Source organism: Chroicocephalus ridibundus, chromosome 8, assembly GCF_963924245.1.
Source record: "Chroicocephalus ridibundus chromosome 8, bChrRid1.1, whole genome shotgun sequence".
Taxonomy (NCBI): Eukaryota; Metazoa; Chordata; class Aves; order Charadriiformes; family Laridae; genus Chroicocephalus; species Chroicocephalus ridibundus.
The window spans coordinates 50,512,989-50,535,955 of NC_086291.1; the positions used below are offsets into that span (position 1 = coordinate 50,512,989).

The 22,967-nt window shown below is 52.4% G+C and overlaps 2 protein-coding genes across 9 annotated transcripts in view; one reads left to right on the forward strand and one right to left on the reverse strand.

Moving 5' to 3' along the window:
* The window catches only part of CASKIN1 (CASK interacting protein 1), a 34,274-nt gene extending 31,529 nt beyond the window's left edge, over positions 1–2,745 (forward strand). Inside the window, exons 20-21 of one of the 2 annotated variants that reach the window (XM_063344307.1) lie at positions 9–405; positions 831–2,745. In XM_063344307.1, the coding sequence (XP_063200377.1) occupies positions 9–405; positions 831–927 (494 nt within the window). In that variant the 3' untranslated portion in view covers positions 928–2,745. The remainder of the gene's footprint in view (positions 1–8; positions 406–830) is intronic. The other variant, XM_063344308.1, reaches the window with a different exon arrangement.
* An 869-nt stretch (positions 2,746–3,614) lies between these two features.
* Positions 3,615–22,967, reverse strand: part of TRAF7 (TNF receptor associated factor 7) — a 35,708-nt gene continuing 16,355 nt past the window's right edge. For 4 of the 7 annotated variants that reach the window (XM_063344108.1, XM_063344107.1, XM_063344109.1 and 1 more), the window contains 17 exons: positions 18,914–19,030; positions 17,496–17,588; positions 15,717–15,750; positions 14,256–14,439; positions 13,398–13,532; positions 12,225–12,442; positions 11,577–11,650; positions 10,470–10,518; positions 9,833–9,960; positions 8,662–8,744; positions 8,192–8,231; positions 7,643–7,759; positions 6,331–6,453; positions 5,387–5,506; positions 5,042–5,173; positions 4,689–4,808; positions 3,616–4,442 (listed from right to left, as the gene is read on the reverse strand). In XM_063344108.1, the coding sequence (XP_063200178.1) occupies positions 4,428–4,442; positions 4,689–4,808; positions 5,042–5,173; positions 5,387–5,506; positions 6,331–6,453; positions 7,643–7,759; positions 8,192–8,231; positions 8,662–8,744; positions 9,833–9,960; positions 10,470–10,518; positions 11,577–11,650; positions 12,225–12,442; positions 13,398–13,532; positions 14,256–14,439; positions 15,717–15,750; positions 17,496–17,588; positions 18,914–19,030 (1,782 nt within the window). In that variant the 3' untranslated portion in view covers positions 3,616–4,427. Of the gene's footprint in view, positions 4,443–4,688; positions 4,809–5,041; positions 5,174–5,386; positions 5,507–6,330; positions 6,454–7,642; positions 7,760–8,191; positions 8,232–8,661; positions 8,745–9,832; positions 9,961–10,469; positions 10,519–11,576; positions 11,651–12,224; positions 12,443–13,397; positions 13,533–14,255; positions 14,440–15,716; positions 15,751–17,495; positions 17,589–18,913; positions 19,031–19,355; positions 19,568–22,967 lie in introns of those variants that run through there. The other 3 variants (XM_063344114.1, XM_063344112.1, XM_063344111.1) reach the window with 3 other exon arrangements.

A 22,967-nucleotide genomic window follows, 5' to 3' on the forward strand; every position in this document is an offset into this window, starting at 1 on the left:
CTCCACAGAGGTGAAGCGGGTCCACGGCACGCCGCCCCCCGTGTCCCCCAAACCCGTGCCGCCCCCCACGGCGCCCAAGCCCCCCAAGCCCCATGCTGCCATCCAGTCGGTGAGCGCCAGCTCCACGCCGGCCCCGTCCCCCGCCCGCCAGCTGGGTGCCACCGCCGCCAAGCCCTCCAGCACGCCGCCCTCGCTCTGCTCCAGCCCCGCCAAGCCCCTCTCGCCCGGCGCACAGCCCCAGCAGGTGCCGGTGAAGCCACCGCGTTCCGCTATCGCCGGCCCCTCCGTCGACACCGCCGGCCCTGAGCTGGCGCAGCAGAAGCTGGAGGAGACGAGCGCGTCCCTGGCCGCCGCGCTGCAGGCCGTGGAGGAGAAGATCAAGCAGGAGGACAGCCAGGCGGCAGAGTAAGGGGGCGCGGGGCGGCCGGTGATCCCCAGGGGAGGGCGCAGGGCTGTGCTGTGCCACCGAGCTGCATGGGGATGGCCGGGGGCGGGGGGGGGGGGTGGCCATGAGCATCATGAGCTGTGCCACCATGGCGGGAACAGGGCTGTGATGGTGTGGGGACACTGTGCCGGAGTGTCACAGCTCCTGGCTGGAGCTGTATTGGGGAGGTGACACTATGTCGGAGCAGCACGGGGAGGGGGAACTGGGCGTGCGGGTGTTGCATTGGAGAGGTGGCAGCGGGGGACGCTGAGCAGCGTGGGGCTGGGGTGTCCCCAGCCACGCAGCGGCACTGGGGTTTGCACTGGGGAGGTGACATGGGGCAGAGGGGACCGCGTGGTGCCGCCATCCTGTGCACGGCGCTGACCCGTCCCCACCGCTCGCCCAGCTCGGCCGTGGAGTCGAAGAGCACCGTGAGCATCCTGGACGACATCGGCAGCATGTTCGACGACCTGGCGGACCAGCTGGACGCCATGCTGGAGTGAGGGGCGCCAGGGCCCCGCGAACCTCAGGGCTTACGTGGGCACAAGGGCACAACGATCCACGACCCCCACCCCCCACCTCCCCCAGGTCCCCGCCGCCCTTCCTCCGTCCCCTTTGTACAGCCGTCCCCTCCCGGACATCCCGTCCCTCGGGGTTTGCACAAAGAAGAAGATACCTCAGGATTGTGCTCACGGACTCGGCGCCGGCTGCGGCAGGACTCCCTTTTGCAGAAGCAAAAAAACAACAAAAAAAACCCCAACAAACAAACAAACAAACAAAAACAACAGAAGAAAAAAAGCAACACGCCCCGGACCAAAATGGCCCTCACCGCTGCTGGGGCTCTTTGGGGCTGGGGGGGTGGGGTGTGGGGGGGTATCTCTCTACCTACCTGTCCGGTGGCCACTGCCGTCGCGCCCGTGCCCTGCCGGCCCTGGCACCGCGGGTCACCGTGGCCCGAATGTAGCACAAGCCCTGCCCGGCGCGGCGGCGGCTCCCTCAGCGGCGTGCCGCGTGTCGCCGATGGCGTTTGCTGGTGGCCGTGCTGGTGGCGGGTCCGGGTGGGCAAATGCACTTGGGTTTCTTTTCTCCTTTTTTTTTTTTTTAATTTTCCTTTTTAACATTTCCTTTCGTTTTTCTGTCGTCGTTCGCTGCGGTAGGGGGTGAGGGGTGGGCAGGGCGCAGGGGTCCCGGGCTGGGGGCTGCCCCATGGAGGGACGCTGCCCGAGGGGCGCGGGGGGACGGCCGTGGGGCTCCCCCTTGGCGGGGGCTTTGCCTCGAGCGTCGGAAGGTGGTGGTGGGGGGGGTTGTTTGCCTTGGTTGCAAATCGGGGAGCGAACGCCCCATTTCGGGGCCCGCGTCGGCGTGCGTGGGGGGCAGCGGGACGTGCCCCTGCCCGGCCCCTCCCCGCCGGGGGGGGGGGGGGGGGGGAGAGGACAGTGATAAGCTATAAAGAAGTATTAATTTATTGGAGGGGGGAAAAAAAAAAAAAGAAGATATAAACCAGATTTTCCCCCGCCCCCAAGATAATAAAAAGAATACACTTTAACAAATATATATTTAAAAGATTTTAAAGTATTAGCAATTATATATAAAGCAGTTTAAAAAGAAATCAAGAGAAAACTGGATTTTAGCTTGAGAAAAACTATTAGATTATACTAAGCTGTGTGTCTTGTGGCAAACTCATTCTAAGAGTAGCACAATATTTACCTTTTCTCTGGGTGGAAGGTACGTGCGAGCAGTTCTGTTCGGGTCTTTCCGTTGGGATTCAGTGTCACGTCTTTCTTTTTTTACACCGTTAAGAACTCAAAGGATGTGCCTTGTTTTATGGAGGTTTTTTGTGAATTCTTAATACTGGAGGTGTTTCAGTTCTTTTGGAGTGTCTTCAGGTTTTGGGTTTGTTTATTTTTTTTTAATTTTTTTTTTCTTTTTTTTTTTTCTCCTTTTTTTTTGGCATTTGTTTGGTGTGCGTGTGTGTGGGGGTGTATGTGTGTGTGGGGGGGTGCGCGTGTGCTCGCGTGCGTTCTCCGGGACGCGCCGCTGTATATTCATGTATAAACAGGAGTTGGAGTCTGGTTCAGTCGCTTGAGTCCTGATGAATGCATATTTTTATTTTTTTTTTCGCTCGTGGTTTCAAAACAAAGTGTTGCTGGTCCTTTCTTTTCTTGAGACGTACAGAGTGGTCTCTCCCTCCGCCTTCCTCTCCCTCCTTCCCTCTCCCCCTCCCCCTTTTCTCTCTCTCTCCCCCCCCCCCCCTCCACCCCCCATCTATCCCGTTGTGGTCGCTGATCCAGATGTGTTTGGCACAACTTTGAAATTTCTTTAAAAAAAAAAAAAAAAAACAACAAAAAAGACTTTAAAAATAACAAAAAAAAAAAAATCACCCGCCTGAAAATATCTGTTGAAAAGAAAAAAAAAAAACTATGTATCTAAAAAAAAAAATCCATAAAGTTCTACATGATGGATATATACATATATATATTTTTTATGATTAAGTTATGGACTCTGTATCGTATCCCATCTGTCAAGCTATGCATCTTGGTGCTTCTCCCTGCTCTTCTGTGCTTAGATTTCACCTCTACTCGTCTTATTCTTCCTATTCTGAATAGTAGATGGCTCGTGGTGCTGTGAAGAAGTTTGCTCCTATACGAAGTCTGGCAACAAATATTTAAAGAAAAATAAAAAAATAAAACCCCTGCCCCGCTGCCACCACTGTTTTGTGTCCAAAAAAAATGTCGGCCATCGCGTGCAATGGCTCCTGCCGCGCAGCTGGGGCTGGCCGCAGGGTCCCGGGCCGTGCTGGCATGGTGGGTGCCAGATGCTGCGGTCGGTGCACGCGTGTCCTCATGGCGTGGTCGCGTCTTGCTGAGCATACGCGCTGCACGGCCCGAGGCCACCCTTGGGTGCCTCTGCCCTGGCTGGGTGCTGGGGGTGCTGCGGGGCGCGTGGCAGCCTGGCTGGCTGGGAACTGCTCTTCCCTTCCAAGATGCCCCGTCCCTGCACCCCATTTTTCACAGCGGGTGCCGTGGCCGTGCCCACCCCTCCAGGGCAGCCAAGCGCGGCCCTTGGCAGCAGCCCCGGGCTGGACAGGTGCAGGCTGGAGGCAGGAGCTGCCACGGGGCCGGTGCTGGCCCCTGGCTCCTGCCGAGAACCTTCAATAACTCACGCTGGCCAGGAACAACTCTTTCTGCTTTTATTGTCAATGAAGAAATAATCAAATCTATATTACAATCTTAAAAACAGTAGAAAATGTGAGTAAAAATGCAACAGAGGCTTTTTCTCTTTAATGTGGAGACCATTATTACAGGGTGGTGAACAATGGGCTTGTGTTATTTGATTTGAGAACTAGCTGTGGCATAAAAATCGTACCTGGCTACTCAAGAAAACACCTCTTCCCAGATGGATCGGTGGATCAGCCTGACATCATGGCAGTAAAATTAAATACTAGAGACAGAAAGGGGTCAGGGTCCCAACCCAGGGCAAGGCCTAATGCTCAGTTCTACCATTTACAAAGGGACCAGCCTCCCAGCGTCACCGCCCTGGCCAAGCCGGCTCCTGCCTGTGACAAGCTGAACCATTCAGTCCCATCACTGGCCAAGGGCTGCGTTGCATCTGCACCGGTGCCCTGCGGGGCTGCCCTGGCCTGGAGGCCCCGCTTCGCCCCAGCCCTGGCCCCAGAGGATGCTCCCCAGCTGGGGGGACGCAGGTGGAGGAGGGCACTCCGCAGCGCAGAAGGTGCTGGCACTGGGACAGCGTCCTCTGCATTTCCAATCATATATGGCAGATCCGAGGGAACGTCTGGAGCATCCGTGGGCAAGACCCATCCTGAGAGCTGCCAGCTGGGGTCCTTGCGGGTGGGAGAACCGGCCGATGGGCAGCGGCAGGCAGTGGTCGGTGCGGAGAGGAGCTGCAGCAGTTATTTCATAGTGGTGTTAGTCACCCAGCAGGCTGACGGAGGGGAGGAGTTTTTGGTCTTTCAGTGTGCAGGACTAGTGTGGCGCTCTCGCTAGCACGTCCAGACCTGTGGAGGAGAGACAACAGGAACCCATGGCAGTGACTGTTCTGAGCAGCTCTGTGGGCTTTTCTTCATCCTCTTGTGAGGCTTCCCTTTGGGCTTCCAGCATCCACAACATCTCTGTCAGGAGTTAAGCTTCCCCCCTGTTGAGAACCATCCCCTTGTTTGTTTGAAGACAGCTCCTAACTCATTTAATGCCCTAGTTCTGGTACTGGAAAAGACCAAACCATCAAGAAGCTGGAGGAAACCAACCTTTACAGTGCTGTCCACGGCGCCAGAGAAAAGTCGGCCCCTAGAGACTGCGAGGGCAGTGACACTACCCTGGTGTCGCAGCAGCGTCTGAGTACAGATCATGTTGTCCATGCTCCACACCTACGGGCACACAGGAGGTGTCAGCCAAGCGAGCAGCACAGGGGTCTGGCACAACCCCAGGCACCAAGAGGGATGGGGGATGCTAAGTGCCACAGGGTTTGAGCCAGGTGACACAAATTAAATACGAGGCCATGGGGCAGGCAGGGATGAGGATCCCCCATCCTCCCTGTCCCTCAAGGCTGTCCATGTTTTAACAAATGCACAGATGCAGCTGCACAGCCCTGGACACGTACCCTGAGAGACCGGTCATATGATGCACTGAAGACTTTGGTTTGATCCGGTGTGGAGATGACAGCGAGGGCATAAACCGTACCCACATGCCCCGTCAGCGTGCGGACTTGTTCCTTTGTCTCTATATCCCAGACCTGTGGGAGGAGAGCAGGGCTCAGAGATTGCACTGGGCTGCAGGCCACCAACTTCTCCTCCAAGAGGCATTTCCACGTCCACGCACACCTCCAGGGTGGGTGCTGTGCACCCATGTTCTGGGACTGCCATAAAGGGCAAAGCCAGGTCCCCATCTCCTTACCCCTCTCCCCCAGCCTCAAACCAATAAATGCATCGAACCCCAAAGCCCTTACATGGATGAGGTTCTCGTAGGTGCCACACACGATGTGGTGGTTTGTCACAGCGATGGAGTAGACGCTGCCTCCTGACGTCTGCAGCACGTGGACACACTCCAAGTTGCGGATGTCCCAAATCTGAAAGAGATGCCGGAGCAAAGGCAGGATGAGACCCACGCAGGGACCCCTCTCCAGGAGGGAGCTCCCTTGAAGCTCTTCTCCAGCCACACAGAGTCAGCCTGGCTCCATGTGTGCCCAAATCACGTGTTGGAGGACAAATCTTTGGCTGGGAATGTTCAGTACTGATGAGCAGAGTCCTGCTACCTTATTTAGCTGCCCAGCTTTGAAAATCCAGGCTGAAAAAGTTGTGGAGATTTTGTGGAGATTACACACCCTTTGTGTGTAACTATGCACACACTTGTGCACACACAACCCAGTCCTTGACAGCACTAAAAACTGATGCACACAAATTAACAGGGATTTATTAACACTGAGGAGGGAAACTTCAAATTCTCTTGTGTCACCCAGATGCTGAGAGGTGAACTATTCCTCAAAGCTTGAGCCAACGCAGATGAGGGCATTTCAGAACCCACACACAGATTTATAGTAACTCTGCAGCCAGACAGTGACCTTCTCCTCTTATCAGCAGGACTGTCAGCACAGATAACGGTGTGGCAGGTGCGGAGGCAGCGTGAGGCACCATGGCTGTGAGGCTGCGTTTTATCTTAGCGAGCATCCCCCAGCAGCTGTGCTCCCAAGGACCAGCCAGAGCCCAGCCTTTGTGCCTGAAAAGATGCAACCAGCGCAGTAAAATCTAGTGTGTCAGCAACGCTACAGCGGTGCTCTCCCACCCTAGCAGCTACTTTTTGACCTGCTCCATCAACCCATGCGGCAGAATACAGATATGTAGAGGCACGGGGAGAGCTGATGGCTTACAGTTGCCACAAGTCTCAGGGTCCCACCTTGATTGTTTGGTAAGATCCGCTGTAGAGATAATTTTGAGAAGCCACCAGCGCTCGCACCCAGTGATTGAGACCTGTCAGCTCCTTCTTCAGTTTGAGCTCGGTACCTACAATATCCCAGACCTGCAAAAAGCACAGACAGACACACGGACATGGAGGAGAGTCTCAGTAGGACGGAGCAGTGATGGGGCAGAACTCTGGCTGATGCGTCAGCCTCTGGCTCAGAGACCACGCACTGCTCAGGCAGCGCAAGGCCCTGCCAGCTCACTACGGGGAACCTTGTGCTGGCTCTCCTGCCTCATGGGAATGGCCCGAACCCACTGACTTCCAGATAAAACACACAATAACTATGCTGAATAAGCATGTTCCCCGAGGGCCTGGGAGAGCTCACTTACAGCCTGCATTATCACTGGCAGAGACCCTTCCCTAGCAGAGCCACGGGCTTGAAAAACCTAAATCAAATATACAGTAATGAACTGCTCTGGACTTCCACTCCCAGCCTGTCCCCACAAAGCTCCATTCCCACAGCTCCTGGGAAACCCCGGCCAAAACCCCCAGCACGGAGGGATCAACAGCTCTCACACCCCACCGCTCCAAACAGCGCTACTGGCCTGCTCGGCTCATCTGGCAGAAAGTGGCTGGGGACAACAAAAGAAAAGGCCCCAAGTTCTCCTTCTGCTTAGTGCTGTCTCATTGCTCCTCCAGCCCCAAGCACTCTCTAGATAGCTGAAGCATTCCAGGTCCCAAAAAGAGCATGCGCCCTCTTACAGATGGATGGTCCCATAAGCCGTCTCACCAGGAGCTGGAAACAGAACCAAGGGAATCTAGCCAAGCCTTTAAAGGGCAACTTGCAAAGCTGTTCCCTGATTTCTGCAGGCTTTAGGTAAAGATGCAGATTCAAGATCCTTTTGAGAGGGTTTCAAAACAGGCAGCCTGAATCCCCAGCCAATTCTGGACGCCAGGCACAATTCCCAATGGTCTGAGAAGGTCCGTTGGGGGCCCAAGGACACACACATTCAGGAACTGCCAAGATACTCCACCTGCAGTCTCAGGTTTACAGAGTTAGAAGAAACACAAGTGTTTTGTCAGCCAGGTCCCAGAACATCTCTGGCTTCAGCACAGAGCACGGGCTAAACCTCTGCAGTGCTGGCTGCTCTGTGTAGCTGAGCTTCTCTGTGTGGCTCAGGAGAGTGTAGTAACAAGGTCACCTACAGACCAAAATGCCACTTTCTTCCTGTTTCGACACTGCTGCCTGGCAGTTTGTACCATCGGTCCCCAACTCAGGCCAAAAGGAGCCATCCCAGAGCTCTACCTTGATGGCTTTGAGAGAGCCGCTGAACAGCATGTTGTGCGAGGAGACCAAAGTGCAAACAGGATTGTCATGTGCTCGGATCGTGTTCACTTTCTGCAGGTTTTGAATATCCCAGACCTGCAAAGGAGAAGAAGAATGCCTGTGAGGGGCAGGGCCAGGCCCCTTCTGCTGAAGCCCTTCCCCTTTGCCCCTGGAGGCCGGCAATCACGCACAGGCAAAAACACAGGCAGGACACGGCACTTGTATGAGCGACCGTCCTGGCCTGATCAGGACTGACCCCCCCCTGGAGCTCAGAGCACCATCCTCCTGCGACCCACGCAGGACTGGGGAGTGGGAAATTCAGCCTGCAGGGAACACCCAAATCCAAACCACGAGTCACTTGGCTGAAGGCAGTGGATAAAGCACACTCGGGTTATCCGTCTCACACCACTGCCAGCTGCAGAGCCTTATAGAAAAAAGGATGCAGGTCCCTGCTCTACAACAGCCTGGGGCTGGCCTGTAGATCTCACATCCCAAGTGCAAAGCAGAGCAGGGGTCCTGGGTACTCACAATAATGGTGCAGTCAGCAGAGCCACTGTACAGCTTGTTCCTGTAACGTCACCAGAAAACAAAAGGAGGTCAGCGAGGGAGAGCACCAAGTGCAGGGTCCCAGCTCATTCCCAGGCACCGTGCTGGGTGAGGAGCTGCAGTCCCACAGCCTTGCTGGGCCAAGACTAAACACGCCAACCCCAGGAGCAGAGCCCAGGTCTCGTGAGGAGGCCAGGACGGATTGGCCCTTTGAGCAGGAGGCCGCGCACCCCGCTGGTGACCAGGGAAGGAAGCCAGGACAGCAGGGGAGGCCAAGACCTCCGAAGAGATTTGTGCTTTGTCAATTTTTAAAGAGCAAAGAGGCAAGATGTGCCTCACATGCACAATTTTGGCACATGCAGGACTGAGGATGGGAATCATAAGCATGTGCTGAAGACCCCCAGTGCTCTCCCCCCTCTCTCCTGCAGGGGTAGGTGTCTCTCTCCACTCACCCCTGGATGCAGAGAGCCAGTACAATTCCATCGTGACCCTCCAAGGTCTTTTGGCACTTGTATGTGGTACAGGTATCCCACACCTAACAGGAAACATAAGTCAGCAGAGGGTCACACGCCGGCAGACAGAGCAGCTGGGGACCCAGGCAGGATGTCAGCAAAGCCACAAAAGCACCGAAATGAGGAAACAGACTGTCACCTGGGCACCTGCCTTCCGGGCTCCCAGGCAGAGATAAGCTTGTCTAGGAAAGGAAATTTACTGCAAAGGGTCAGGTTGAAGTTCATGAGACACTAGGACAGGAGCAGGCATCAGCCCTCTCCAGCTCTGCCTTTCACAGCCCAGGCCAACACAACACACTGAACCAGAGAAGCAGCTCTTGGGCTCCTGCTTTAGCAATTCACGCCCCATCCTAGGGCTGCAACGGCACAGCACAGCCTCCTCTGCCACTGCAAGGGTTTTCCCCACTGAGCACACACCCCTCTCTCTCTCAAGAGACAGAACATGGGAATGTGGTGCCCAGAGCAGCCAGGACAGGGCAGGAAGCTGATTTCCTTCAATAAAGTACAGCAATGTCCCTTTTCTTCCATGTGGCTCTTGCTATTGCTCAAGGAAAATAAATCAAAGCTCTGCTCCTGCCAGGGCTAGTCGCTGCAGCCTGTGTGGCTCCCCAGCCCAGCCAGCAGCCAGCAGCAGCCAACACAGTGACACTGGGAACTGTTGTTCAAGCTGTACTGGAGCACTGCTGTCAGTCTGAGTTACTGAAAACGGGACAAAGAAAAACAAACATGCCATAAAACGGAAAGAGGACACATCTGATCAGGGAAAAATGTTTTTTTCTAAGATGACTTTTTATAACAAGGGAAAATAAAATCACAATCTGAAATAGGCTTGAATGCTCTGAATACCATATAAAGCAAAACCAGCAGCAGCAGGAATGAGATTCTAATCAGGGCTTTGCAAAAACCACTATTTGTCTCTTTATTTCACTATCACATAACGTTTCCTCACAGAGAATTTTTCCTAACTATAATTGCAAAGAATCATTTAAGATTCTATGGGAGTGATTTTGGGAAGTGACATTCCCCCACACCGCAAAGTGCAACTCAGCTTCTGTCCCACCTGAAGCACATTTACAAATGCAGAAGATAGACAGAAGAGACAAGCTCTTACCTTAATGGTTTTGTCTGAAGAGCCACTGAAGAGCAAGTCTCCTATGGAGTAAACGCACAAACACCAGACAGGGCCCTGGTGTCCCACAAATGTCCCTTTGCACTTGAAGATCTGCTGCGGATCATAGGCTACAGAAACAAGAAGGCAGGTGAGAGATGGGAGAATAGTGCTGTGCCATGTCATGGTGAATTCGGAGGGGACAGAGATCCCTGCACTGGCCCAGAGGGTCCTCCTTGCACTTCACATTGTTGCAGGCCAGAAGGAACTGTGAGACCCTCCTGGTCTGGATAGAAGGTCTCATGTCCCACCCTTGCAGCTCATCAACTTATCACCGCTTTGAGCCCCAGGACTCATCTCCCTAACGCAACTCCTGGGCTGGATCCAGGCAGGCCAGAAAACTTGACATCTCCCCCCAGCAGCTAATAACCCTGCCACACTGAGTTCCTCTTCAGCCAGTGCTTCTGGCAAACTCTCCCACCAGTATTTTCTTCCTGCAGCAGCGGTGGCCCTGTGAACAAATTACTGCTGGACCCAGAGACAACTGTTAGTTTGCTTATCTGTGACCTTGCCTAAAAGGGCTCATTGGGCCATCACCCCAAACCCAGCCTGAGAGGATGAAAACCACATGCATACTCACATCCAAGGATGCCCATGTTGAGCCGAGCATTAATGTGGGAGAGCTCATCCTGAAAAACAGAACAACTTGCATGAGCTGCACAGCCATCAAGACCAGCCTGCTCTTCTGGGCATGGCTTTAAGACTGTCCCCCTCCACTGCTAAAGCCACTCTTGCCTTCAGACAGGTCTTGACTCCCTGTGGAGGCCCTCCCTCAGTAGCCGACTCATTCTCTGATCAGAGGTCTCCTGCTCTAGGACTCTAAGCATACATCCCTCTGTCACCTCCCTCCAGAGACCACGGGGCTCAGACAGCATCCCAGACCTGCCCTAAACTCTTCAGTATTCAGGCAGGCACAGAAATACCTTTCAGAATATACTGTCCTTGCTCTGCCATTCACCAGACTACTAAAAATAATCAAATCAGTTATGGGGACTGCTTGCTCAGCTGGGCTCTCAAAGCCCACCTTGCTGGAGAAGAATTACAGGATCTCTTTGTAGTCTCCTCCACAGCCTGGTCCCTACTGCATCCATGGGAACCCTTTTCATTACTATGCGTAGGTAAACCAGGGTGAGCTCCTCCTGATCGGTACATCCAGTGGGATGCAGTCTGCCTGAACTAGGCAGGAATGTCTATCTAACATCAGTGCTTGAATAATGTCCAAAATCATGAGACAGCTCTCACTCACAGCTTGTTAGCAGGGATCTGCTTATCTTTCTGCTTTCTCTGCAGGCAGGGAGAAGGGCACACTGTCCCTGGCTAGCATAAAAGATACAGGAGTGCTCAGGCTTTGGAGCAGAGGGCTGTCTCCTTGCTGCAGGTGTCCCTTCCCCTGGTAACACATTTCAAGAGCGACAGGCTGAGAAAAGCCAGCAGAAACAGTTAAAACGGCAGCTCAGATGCAATGACCAGAATGTGTTCGCTGAGCTGCTTTTAACTCAGCCTAGAGGAAACCTTCAACAGGACCCCAGCTGCAGTAAAAGCAAACCGAACCTGGGGTGAGCAGAGCCAGAACGCAGGAGGGAACCCCAAAGACTCTCCCCACTGCAGGAAAAGCCTAACTAGTATCAGAGCCAGCAGGTAACTGCATGCAATCCCTTCTCCACCCAGGGCCCCGGCCCCTCCTCACGTTCAGCATGGAGGCATCCCTGCGGAACTCCATCAGGTCCTCGCTCAGCTTGCTCTGGTTCTCATCCAGCACATCTACAAGAGAGGGACAGGTCCACGGTTACTGCAGAGTCAGTGACAGCGTCCAGGGGAACAGGCAGAGGACACCCACTGCCACCTAACCTCTGAACAAGGAGGGAGGAGAACGCACTGCAGGAGGGTGACTGCTACTCAAATGCAAATTGTACTTGGATGCTGAAGATCTGGCAAATTTCAGAGGCAAGACAGGGCTGAGCACAGCAAAGGTGTCCAAGAACCATGCTTGCTCCAGGATGTCTGCACTGTGGACTATTCGACTTGCTGATTTTTATGGGGGCCTGTGCCCATGAACCACACAGGAAAAAGTCAAAGGAGAAAGATGCTAGCTGCCTGCAGACATTTCTAGGACTTGCCATGTCCTCAGTGACTGCAGGATTAGGTCCCATGATGTTCTGGCAGCAGAGAAGTTGATGGAACCCCTATTTGTTTCTCTGCAAGGAGTATCTAAACCTCCTGAAACCTGCTCAGCATCAGTTTTTACCATGGAAAGAATCCTGTAATGCACCATCCTAACAAAGAGCTGCCCTGTCCCTACAGCTCTGACCACAGAGCTCACCCAGTGCAGACTCACCAAACTTAAGCTCCAGGTTCTTCTCCAGCTGGTCGATTTTCTCCGAGAGCTTCCCCAGCATGGAGCGCAGGAAGGCAATTTCCTGGTCCTTCTGAGCCATTGCCACCTGCATCTCATGGAAGCGATCGTCTGTCTGCTGCAGGAACTCCTTCAGACCCTCAAACTTGCATGTCTCCAAGTGGGTCTCGTAAGTGTCTTGATTTCCTATAAATGTACACCTACAAGGGGAAGGCAGAAGTTGGCCGGAGCAGAGCTCACACTGGAGATCTCCTTGCTCAGCTGGCTCCTCGGAGGGAGATCTGAGGCCTGTGTGGGTCCCCAGCTGTTCTGCTCCTCCTACCAGGAGCAGTGGTACTGTGGTTCACCATCCTGCTGGGTGCAGGCAACTACAGGGCAACAGAGAGGCCAAGCAGCTCCCATTTTCCTGGCCAGGGCATTGACCCCAGACTCAACTGTCTGTCTGTCTGTCTGTCTAGGTAGTTGCAAAGAAAAGCAGATCTTGGGCAAGAGATAGAACGTGGTGTCGGTTCTTGTGTTCATCAGGAGCCAAATCTAAGAGCCATCAAAACCAATGGAAAAAACTGCAGCTGACCTCGGCAGATGCTGACTTGGGCCTGCAGCATGGCAAGGAATCAGGGCTGCTCTGCCAGGACTCGCCTTGTTCTGCTTCTACCAAGACATCTCTTTCCACAACAGTAACCTTAGCTGTGCATCCTGCAGGGAACCCCCAGCCCGGGCTGCACCCCTGCTCAGGTGACAATCAACGCTCCAAGGCTGCTCAGCACTTCCCTTGCCCTGGGAGAAGAACTGGTTTGAAAGACACTGCCACAGCGCTTGCATTACTCTTTCACTCATCCTCCTCCCTGCCTGGCTCTGGCCACGTCCACTGCTCTGACTCTCCTCCAGCTGGTTCTTCTGCCTACGCACCTCAGCCTCCTCCTTGGCTGCCAGCAGGGCTTACAGCTGGGCAGCGTGACCTGCCCGTTCTCAACAAGAGGCTTGGGCGCTGCTTTCTGTGAGCCCTGCAAGCATCATCTCGGTCTCAGGCCAGTGCACAGCAGTGGGTCGAGCTGCTCAGAGCCCATGGGGCTATCCCCAAAGCCGCAATAGCCAAAAAGCAGCTCAGAAATGAGCTCAGTGCATCCTTCGCACTAAAAAGCAACAGCTCCTTACCCGTATTTGGAGTGGGGACATTTGATGTGCTCGCACTCTTTCAGATGTGCCTCCAGGTTCATTTTCAGGAGAGGTGGGCAGCTGGGATTATTGGGGCAGCGAACCGGCCTGTAATCACAGCTGCTTTCATGATCTCTGCCCATGGAGAGAAGCAAAAGGAGGGAAAATCAGGGATAAGCAAAAATTAATGGAAACAACACAGATTGTCAGGAAAGGAGCAAACCAGCCCTGTGAAACTGTCAGGTGATCGAAAGCATCCTGCTCTAAGACTGCAATTACAGCTGCAAATTCCCATTTGGCCAGTAAGTTGAGAGTAATAATAAGCCACATTTATGCAGGGAACATCTACTTCTGCAGCTGAACGACTGAGCCTTCAGGCAGCTATCAACAACAGGCAATGGCCAGATGATAGGGAAGACAGTGAATGCATTTAGGATGGGGAGGGAGATAAGATTTCAGATTCCTAGCATGTAACTAGGGTAACTCCTCTTACAAAAAGAATCCCCCAGTCTCTGCTTGACCACAGCCACAGTGTTTCACCCCAGATGCCAGGTGTGTGTTTTGACAGTGTATCCCCTGTCCCGATGCCAAGACACTCAGACAAGCTGGGAGCAGAGAACAACATCCTTTCCCTGAGACCAGCCCATCTGCCATCATCCTAAGACTGAGACACTGGGGAAAGAACTGTCCCTTCAAGTCACTCTGTCCATTCCCACACCCCTGCACGCCCCAGCAGAGCACTGCTGGCAGGAGCTGCGCTGTCCCCAGGCACCACAGGGCAGCTCAGATATGACAGCAGATATCTGGTGGTGGAGCCCTTTCCCTGGAGAGGCTGCACGCTGGCAACAAGCCACTTACTTCCTGGCACTCAGTTTAATTGTAAACGGACATCCACGGGGGTCCACCTCGAAGGCAGCGGGCTTGCTGCTGGCTGCGGGCCGGCAGCCATACTTGCAGTGAATGAAGAGCTCCCCGATCTGCTCAGCCACCGCAATGTTGTTAACCACTACGGTCAGTTTGGCATTGTCCACGGGGCACTTCTCTGCCAGGTGGGGAAGCAAAAGAGACAGAGAGTCAGCAAGGGCTGAGATACTGCAGGAGGTTTTATTCTTTTGCCTTTTCTGGCCAAGGCGTCCAACTCCCAGATGGGTGGCAATGGAACAAGCCATGAATATTCACACGAAGTCTGCAAGCCACTATCTCTGGTTTGTCTTGAGGCTTGGTGAAAAGTTACAGTTTATGTTAACCCATGATAATTTTGAGCTAGCTGCCAACGAAGGAAGGCCACGCTAATTCAGACTTGTGCTTGCTGAAGTGTGAGAGTATTCACAGGCAGAGACCACAAATCAGCAGGTGCCCCATACATAAGCCATTCCCCCACCCAGGCTGGGGCTCAGCTCCTCTGCTGCCAGCAGGCCACTGCAGGCCAGGGATGCTGCAGCGAAGCAAAGACACGAGCTTTGAGGGCAGGTGCAAAACTGAGCAACTCGGGATTGCAACTGCAAAGCCTTCCCCTACAAACCTGCTGGTTGGGATAGATACAGCACAACACGGTGACAGGGGATTAGCACGCAAAGCAGAGGGGCACCTCACGCGTGGAAGACGAACGTCTTAAGGCAGAAAGAGCTGCTGTTTTGCTGGATGCCCCAGGGAGCCTCCTCAGGGCTCGCGGTTCTGGTAATACGAATGGCTTGGCTTTGTACTGAACAACGGCTTTCCAAGAGGGGCACAGGCTCATGCCAAATAAAGTCTTTTTTTGTAGAACAGAGTCCAAACCAAGCGGGAGCTGGTTAGGCCAGGCCAGCAGCCAGACACTTGGGCTTCATCAAGTTTCTGGAAGACCTGGGTGAGCTAAAGCAGCTCTGTGTGCTGCTGTGCCCAGGCTCAGTCAGTGGCCAGAGAGCTGGCACCATGGCATGGGGGAGGAGGGGTTTGATGGGGCTCTGCCAAACACGGCCCCCCTGTTCCTTAGACAGGCAGCCACAGAAAGCTTTCTGTCTGAAATCAATGGGTCAGCTCTAGGCGAGACATGTATTATCCTGGGATTATCCATTGCATATTCCAGGATTTGAGAACATCCTGTGCCCAAAAGCCAGGCACAGCCCTCTAGTGCCCATGCTACAGCGTGTGCCATCAGAGCTCCGACCTGCACAGCCACCCGTGCCCCTGCCCCTCATTGCTGCAGCAGCAGCCTGTGATGTGACAGCTTGTTTTACGCCCTTCAGACATCTTTCTGCGGGTTTCTTTTTAAGCGAAAGCAAACAAACCAGAAAATAACAGCGTTTTGGCTGCACCACACAAGAACAACTCTGTACTCACCAGATGTTAAGGCACATCTTCTACAAAATGTGTGCTGTGGAGACAAAGAAGAACAGCAGTGTCAGCGTAAACAATATCGGACAAATTATTCCCTGTGGCTAATGATGGGAAAGGTGGGAGATAACAAAGCCTGTGGCTCACGGGCCTCAGCAGCTGTTCTGCCTGCTTTACAGCTCAGCGCGCTCTTGAGTCCACACCACAGGGCAAAAACCAGCTGCTTGCTCAGGCAGCTAAGAGCGCAACGCGGGTCCTGTTCCTGAGAAGTTCTAAGCACTGGGTTTGCAACTTTGAGGGTTCTGCCCTGTTCGAGATCAGGCCACGAACACGGTGCGAGCCAAAGCCACGGACATGTTGTGCCACTCTCTGGTATTCCTACCCTCCAAGTCTGCATGGGGTTTCTCTACTTCACTCTCCACTCTAGTCCATGTCATTCCTCTCATTTCCCTGAGAAGTCCTCAAGGATAAGAGCGAGGGGAAGCCTGGCCTCTCCCTGTCCTTGGCCAGTCAGCTCATCACATATATTTCTCTGTAGCTCTTCTACCGCAGCTGAAGCTGTCCTGCTATCAGGTGGATGTGACAGCTGATTTGTAAGCCCATTAAGCCCACTGTAAATTTTGCCACTTTAAATAGCTGCCTATCTCTCTATTCTTACAGCAGAAATGCATAGTAACAATTTAACGTGATAAAGTAGCAAATACAATCATGCTAATTAATATAAAGAAAGGAACAAAGGCTGCAGCATTTCACTGGTCCTGAACTTGCCCCGCGTGTTCCCTGGAGCCTCCTCAGCCATGTTCCGCTGCCACAGGGCCAGCAGTTGGCAGCAGCGCTGGAGAGGCTGCAAGTCACTCTTCAGAGCTGTTATCTGCTGCCCTGCTCACGCGGCCTTTTCCTGCCCTGCACAGCTGCATGGTGCTCTCTCCAGCGCTGCCAAACCAGGACTGCAAATTAAGCCAGTCTGCTTCCTGCAGCAGATTTTTTTTTTTCCATATTAACCAGTAAATCTCAACGTCTCCATGAAGAGCTGCTTACTGAAATGGTGCAGTTTCACTGCACCAACTTCCAGCACCTTTGGGGATGGCACCCTCACTGCAATAAATAATCCCGCTCTCTGCGTTTGTTGCTACAGCTCCATCCTAGCCATCATAAGCACTAGAGAGCCCATCGCAAAGCCATCTTTCTTCACATGTAGCACAGAAGCAGGAATAATATACAGTTTCTATTAAATCCCAGTAAAATGGAATATGGAAGAATATTCATAACACTCTGTGCCTTTCATTAGAGGATCTCAAATCCCTTTGCAAGCATTAAGTAAATGAAGCTTCAAGACATTCTTGTTTTGTAAGAAACACCTTCTTCACAACTGAACAGCCATTCCTGGGGTGCCCAGGAGGCAGCAGCGCTCTGCAGAGCCCTTCAGGACAGGGAAACGAGGAGTTTTAGACCTCACTGAAGCCACAGGAAGGAGACTGAACATGGCCGGGATAGGGAGGCTGACACTACAGCTCTCCCAGGAAAAGCTGCCCAATTTTAAGCAAGACCCAGGCGTCTCCAGTTAACTGCAGAATGCCCTGCACACTCCACTGCAGACTAGTTCAGAGCTACCTTGTGGAGAAATCTAACGCATGTCCATCAGCATCTCTGCTCCTACGCCGGCCCGGCTTTCCCGGTCTTCGCTCACTCAGGCTGACAGCCACTGGGGACAGTCAGGGCTTGGCTATAGCTCACACAGGACACTGGCGGAGCCCACGCTCACGACTTGGAAGAGTTCTGCCTTACCCCACAGGTTGTGATGACGGGATCCTTAAACACACTACAGCACAGCTGGCAGCACAGCTTCACGGACGGTTGTTCAGCAAACACCAGTGGCTCCTGAAGATGAAGAAAGACAAAGACAGAGAGAGCACAAGGATTAGTCCAAATGCAAAGAGCCTCCAGCTCTGCAGAAGGAACAAAACAACTCTTCAGCGGTGACCCTTGGGGAGCCTGGGGGCACACGGCACGCTAAGGGGTTCATTATCTCAAAATAAACTTTTGTCTGGGTCTGCTGACCTCCAGTATGTAACAGATAGGGGAAGAATGAACTTGGGAATGGTTGGAGACTCTCAGCTCATCACAAATGGGGCCACCAGCATCTGGCAGCATCAGGACCTGAGAGCAAACTGCACAGACTAACTGAGAAACTCAAGTCACCAGAACTCCATGAGATGCAACGTCTGGTACTTTTTGCTTGCTTGGACTGAACAGTGCATTGTCAAAAACGTCCCCTGCACAAAGCCTGAAATTCAGAAGCAATTTGAAAACAGCTTGCCCTTTTGTATTTTTGAAACATCCTGAAGGAAGGGCTCTTTCATTCCCTTATGAAGCAGAAACAACATTGTTTCTGCCGCAACCAGCCAATCTCCCCCGTTTTGTTTACCAACTAAGACAGCCGGAGCATGTGGTCTGAGCACGTCCTCCTCGAGACGCGCAGCTCTCCACTCCACCCTAGAGCAGGGCTTCACATTTCAGAGCATTTCAAATCAATCACTGCAGTTCGGTCTGTCTTTTCATCCTGTGCCGCTCTCGGAACTGCAAACACAACCCCCTGGGTTCCTAAATATGAAACACACGCTTTTATCCCAGATCTGTGGCAAATTGCCGCCTGACCTTTCATGCATCCAGTCTGGGGTTAGTTACTGGGTCACAAGCTAAGCTCAGCTTAAAAGTGTCCTCCCTCAACAAGAGTCACATGTGGACAATTCCTTGCACCCCTCCTGGAGCTTACAATCCAGTCAGTGGGGTGCCACGCAGCCCCAAATGCAGGATGGGGCTCTGAATCAGTGGGGAATTGTATTAGTCTTGCTGCCTGGGGCTAGACCACCAGCCTGAAGATTTGCAGCCCCCTACTGCTCTGCAGCAGAGCGAGGGAATTACACGACTGCAAAGACTTACAGTTTTTTCTGTGAAGCAGAAAAGCCTCACCATTGTCTCCACTTTACATATGGGGAAATGGTACACAAAGAAGCAAAGTAACTTGCAGAAGTCAGCAGTGGAAACAAAATTAAAACCAGGAGTCCTGACAGCCAGGCTTTTAGTTGACAGACATCACAAAAGTCTGCCCATGATAGCTCTATGTACTCACAGGAGTCCCCTAAGTCACTCTTTTGACATTGAACTTCCTAATACTGCTCCTTCAGACAATCCCAAATACCTACTGGCTCCTCCTCTTCCTCATGGAGTGAGAACGTCGAGCGCAAGGACATGTTGGACTCAGAGTGCAATGAACGGACGGAGATAGCAGAGTCAGAGCGTCGTGGGGTGCTGATCGGAGGCTTCAAAGAGATAAAAAAACCCCAGTTCTTGTTATTGCAAATAATTCCCCCCACTCCAAAACCCTACGCGCGGAGACTTCAAGTTCAGTCCCCCCTCCTCCACAAAACTCAGCTGCTCCATTTGTTCATCCGCTCTGCCAAGCTCCATTGAGTGGCCCCCAGAACCAGCACGTCTCGCTGCTGCGTGCCCTTCCCGGCAACCGGCAGCACCGCACCACACTCACAGACAGGACAGGCATCGTTCAGGTTTCACTTCCTAAACCAAGCTGACATCTACATTTCAAGCACGTAATTTTCTCAAAGGTGCATTCGTTTGTGTACTTACTGTGCGCACCCGCAAAGCAATGGTTTGGAAGAATTAATCCTTCACAGAAAGCTTTGTAAATCTCCCCCAGAGACAGCTACCAGCTCCTGCAATTTCTATAATCTCTGCAGCAGCACTTGTTGTTTCACTCGCTATCTAACTTCTGCCAAATTTCTTTGCGTAAGTGTGGAGACTTCCTTCTATTCAATTCAGTAACAGACTGGCTTTGTCGCTTCCTGCTCGGGAGGGGAGAGCTAAGTGGACATCGCATGCACCAATCAAAAAAAATCCCACTGGTTACAGCGGCCTTGGGATTGGCTTTGAGGGCATGCTGGCGCTGGAATATTAACCAGCAGCGCATCTCTAAGGGTGGAATATCAACCAGCAGCACGTAGCCAAGATGCAATTCAGCGTCAAAGCAAAACCGTAGACTCTTCTGACCATGGGGTAACTGGATTTGGGGGTCTAGAATAGCTGGTAGCACAGCCACTGCTGGGTTGCTCTGGAAGAGATGCCGCTGGCAGACTGGGAAGAGTGCAGAGAGAAGCAATAACAGTCTTCAAGGAGCAGAACGGACGGGCTGACAAAGAAATAGGAGAATGAAGCCATAAGCTTCAGACACTCAGCATCAAGAGATGACCAATCCCCAGGCTGCCTGCACCTGCACATATCACACCTTTAAGTGGCTTGACTGTAGCCTACAACAGCCACAAACTCTTAGAAGTGCGGACTGGAAGCTCTGGAGATCGCTGGCCCTGCTGCCCACTCAAAGGTGGACTCAACCTGGCACTGCCCAGCTAGAATGGGGAAAGCTGCACGGCCGAGACTCTGCCGCCCCGGGTCCCTGTCCCGCACTGGCTTGTAAGCAAAACATTTTTGCCTCACGTTCAATCTGAACCTCCCGAGTTGCCATTTTGTGTGTTTGCCCTGCGTGAAAGTATGTAACATCAGAGCCAAGGACAGACAAAAGCAATACAGGAGGCCAGTGGGGCAGTCAGGAAATTCAGCAATGAAAGATGAGCTTCAGAGACTGCAGTCTCCCCCAGAAACAGACTACACTGAGCGCAGTCCTTGCTGGGCTGCAGAAAAGCAGAAGACCAGGATCTTACTGGTTCTTCACACTGCTCTGCTTCTTAATTTTTATGATATGGGAATTCTAGGAGTTCAGAAATGCTGCATCTGCTTAGAAGCCAAAGCATAAGGCTCTTTTTATTAAAGAAGGCATATTTATTGGCTAAATATGGAAACCTTGAGGAGGAATGGTTATAACAAGGTAAATCAATTTTATGTGTATCCATTAATTTTATTATTTTCCTCCACTAATAACAGAAGTTATCAAAATAACAAGAATGACTGTGCATAGCTCCCATTCTGGAGGTGACACAGAAATCAGGGCAGCAAAGGCAGGCTCTGCAGGGAGGCATTTTTATCAAGAGCAACATCCTGTGCGGATCACTGATGGAGAGGAGGGGGATTGCAGCCCAAGAACACTTCCAGGAGGCAGGGGTGTGAGGCACAGCCTTGCTGGGCTTGTGCAACACTGTAGGCTCAGATCCGCGTGTCCTGACTGGGCTAATGCTGGTGTAAACTATGCAGGAGTGAAAGTGATGTGCTGAGAAAGATCACTCCACTTGGGCTGTAGTGACAACGCTGAATGGCAGATGTGTGTGCCGGTGTTTTACTGACCCTCTAGGTATCTGCGGCCTGGCTATTTAGAGTGAACTTTGCAGCACTAATTGTGTGTAAGGCAGCCAGCACAAGGGGACTGACTGGAGCGTGCTCTTGCACTGCAAACAGAATAATAGTGAGTCAGGACCACAGGGCCCCCACCCTATGTGCATCTGCCCAGGTTGTGAGGGACCTGCATGCACCAAAGCCATGGAGCGCCAGGCCCTGCCGCAGGGGCAAGGTGGCACAAGTGGCAGTGCTTCGGCCAGGTTTGGATTTGGGAAGATCTGTCAGAAGTGTCCCACCTCCCCACAGCTGCACCAGGACTATTTCTGCATCTGACACCAAGTCCATCTTCAAACAGCCCAAGGACGGAGTGCTCAAACATCTTTTGATGGAAGACAAATAGCTTGTGGCTGGCTGGTAACTCAGTTCAGCCTCTGGTTCAGAGGTGAAGCTCCCTGTAAACAACCGGGACTTTGGACAGCCAGTCAGCTCTTTATCCATTAGTACAGATTTGCCCCAATATTCAGCTGTAACCTTTAGGTGCAGTTCCCATCATATCATGTCAGCAACAAACGCAGCCTCCACATGAAGGCTCCAGTACAGCCCTCCTTCCCGCTCCCCAGAGGTGCAGCGAGGCTGGGAACCTGTGGCACTGTTTTCAGGCAAGATGACAGCAGCCGCTGAATAATCCCTGCCTTGCACACAAAACACACAGCTCTGCTTTTGGTTTCATTAACAGAAGCTTTGAAAAGAAAGAAAGAGGGGTGATGGAGGTCACCAGAGGGCTCTGACTCATCTCCAGCTGTCTCTCTGATGGCTGACAAGCCCTTGGCAGCTTCTGGAGAAGGGAAAACTTAACGACAAGGAAGGGAAATCCCAGATTATTTCTTGACAAAGCAAAGGAAGCTTCCTAAAAGGGTGAGTGAGAGTTTGTCTGGAGCAGCAGGCAGAACAGGGCTGCGAGGCTTCTGGTTTGTTTGTTCGCACCTAAAACTGCAGGCTGCTTCCTGAACCACTCGTTAATCCTCTTGCTATTTTTGCTTAAGAATATTTAGCACTCCAGGGAAGGTGGCTGAGACTGTCCAAAAGGACTGAGGCTAGGTCCTAGCACAGATAGATCTCTCCTATTCTTGGCTGCACACCTCAATATGCCACACAGTAGTTTTCAAAGGAGTCAGGGAGCGTCTCCGTCAGACAAGGCTAAACGTAACGTCCCCAGCACCCCCTGCTCCTCTGGAAGAATCCTCACCTGTGCTCTGGGAGAACTGCACAGCTCATGAGAAGGGTGCAGTGAGTACAGCCCTCAGCCCACAGCATCAGTGCTGACAGCCAAGGGCTTCCTGGAACAGCAGCCCAGCACCATGGGGGTCAGCGATGTGATGGAGCGCTGCATTTGCCAAGGACACGAGGCAAATGTTCAAAGGACTTTTTGAAAAAACAAACACACGCTCACATAAAAACCAGCAAGATCTCTGAGCAACAGAAGGAACTTTACAGGATGCTGACAATAAAGCTCTTGGCAATCTGGTGTCAAATTTATTTTAAGAAGCGTTGTAGCTCCATACTGTTGCTGACCCCAGTCTCTGCCAGTGCCTACCTTCAGAAGCAGCAGTGATTCGTTTATCCCTGGCTTGGAAGCTGGGTCTTGTAACCTGACAAAGTCTACAACAACTTAATCAATTTGAAGAGTCCACTACTCACATGCTTAAATTTAAATAGGAGCTTGTGGTTATGAGATGTGGCTGAAGCACTAGGGATAGGAGAAGACCAAGGCCTCAGACCTATCTGTCCATTCGCTGACGTTTGCTTTGCTGTTCTTGATTTTATAGATTTAGCTGATTTAACTTCTCTTTAAGCAGCTAACCCTGAGGCCTGTTAGATCACTAAATTGCCTAAAAAGAAGTTACTCAGAAGTGAGCGTGATGAATGAGAAAGCTGGGTACAAAACTGGGCAGTGCT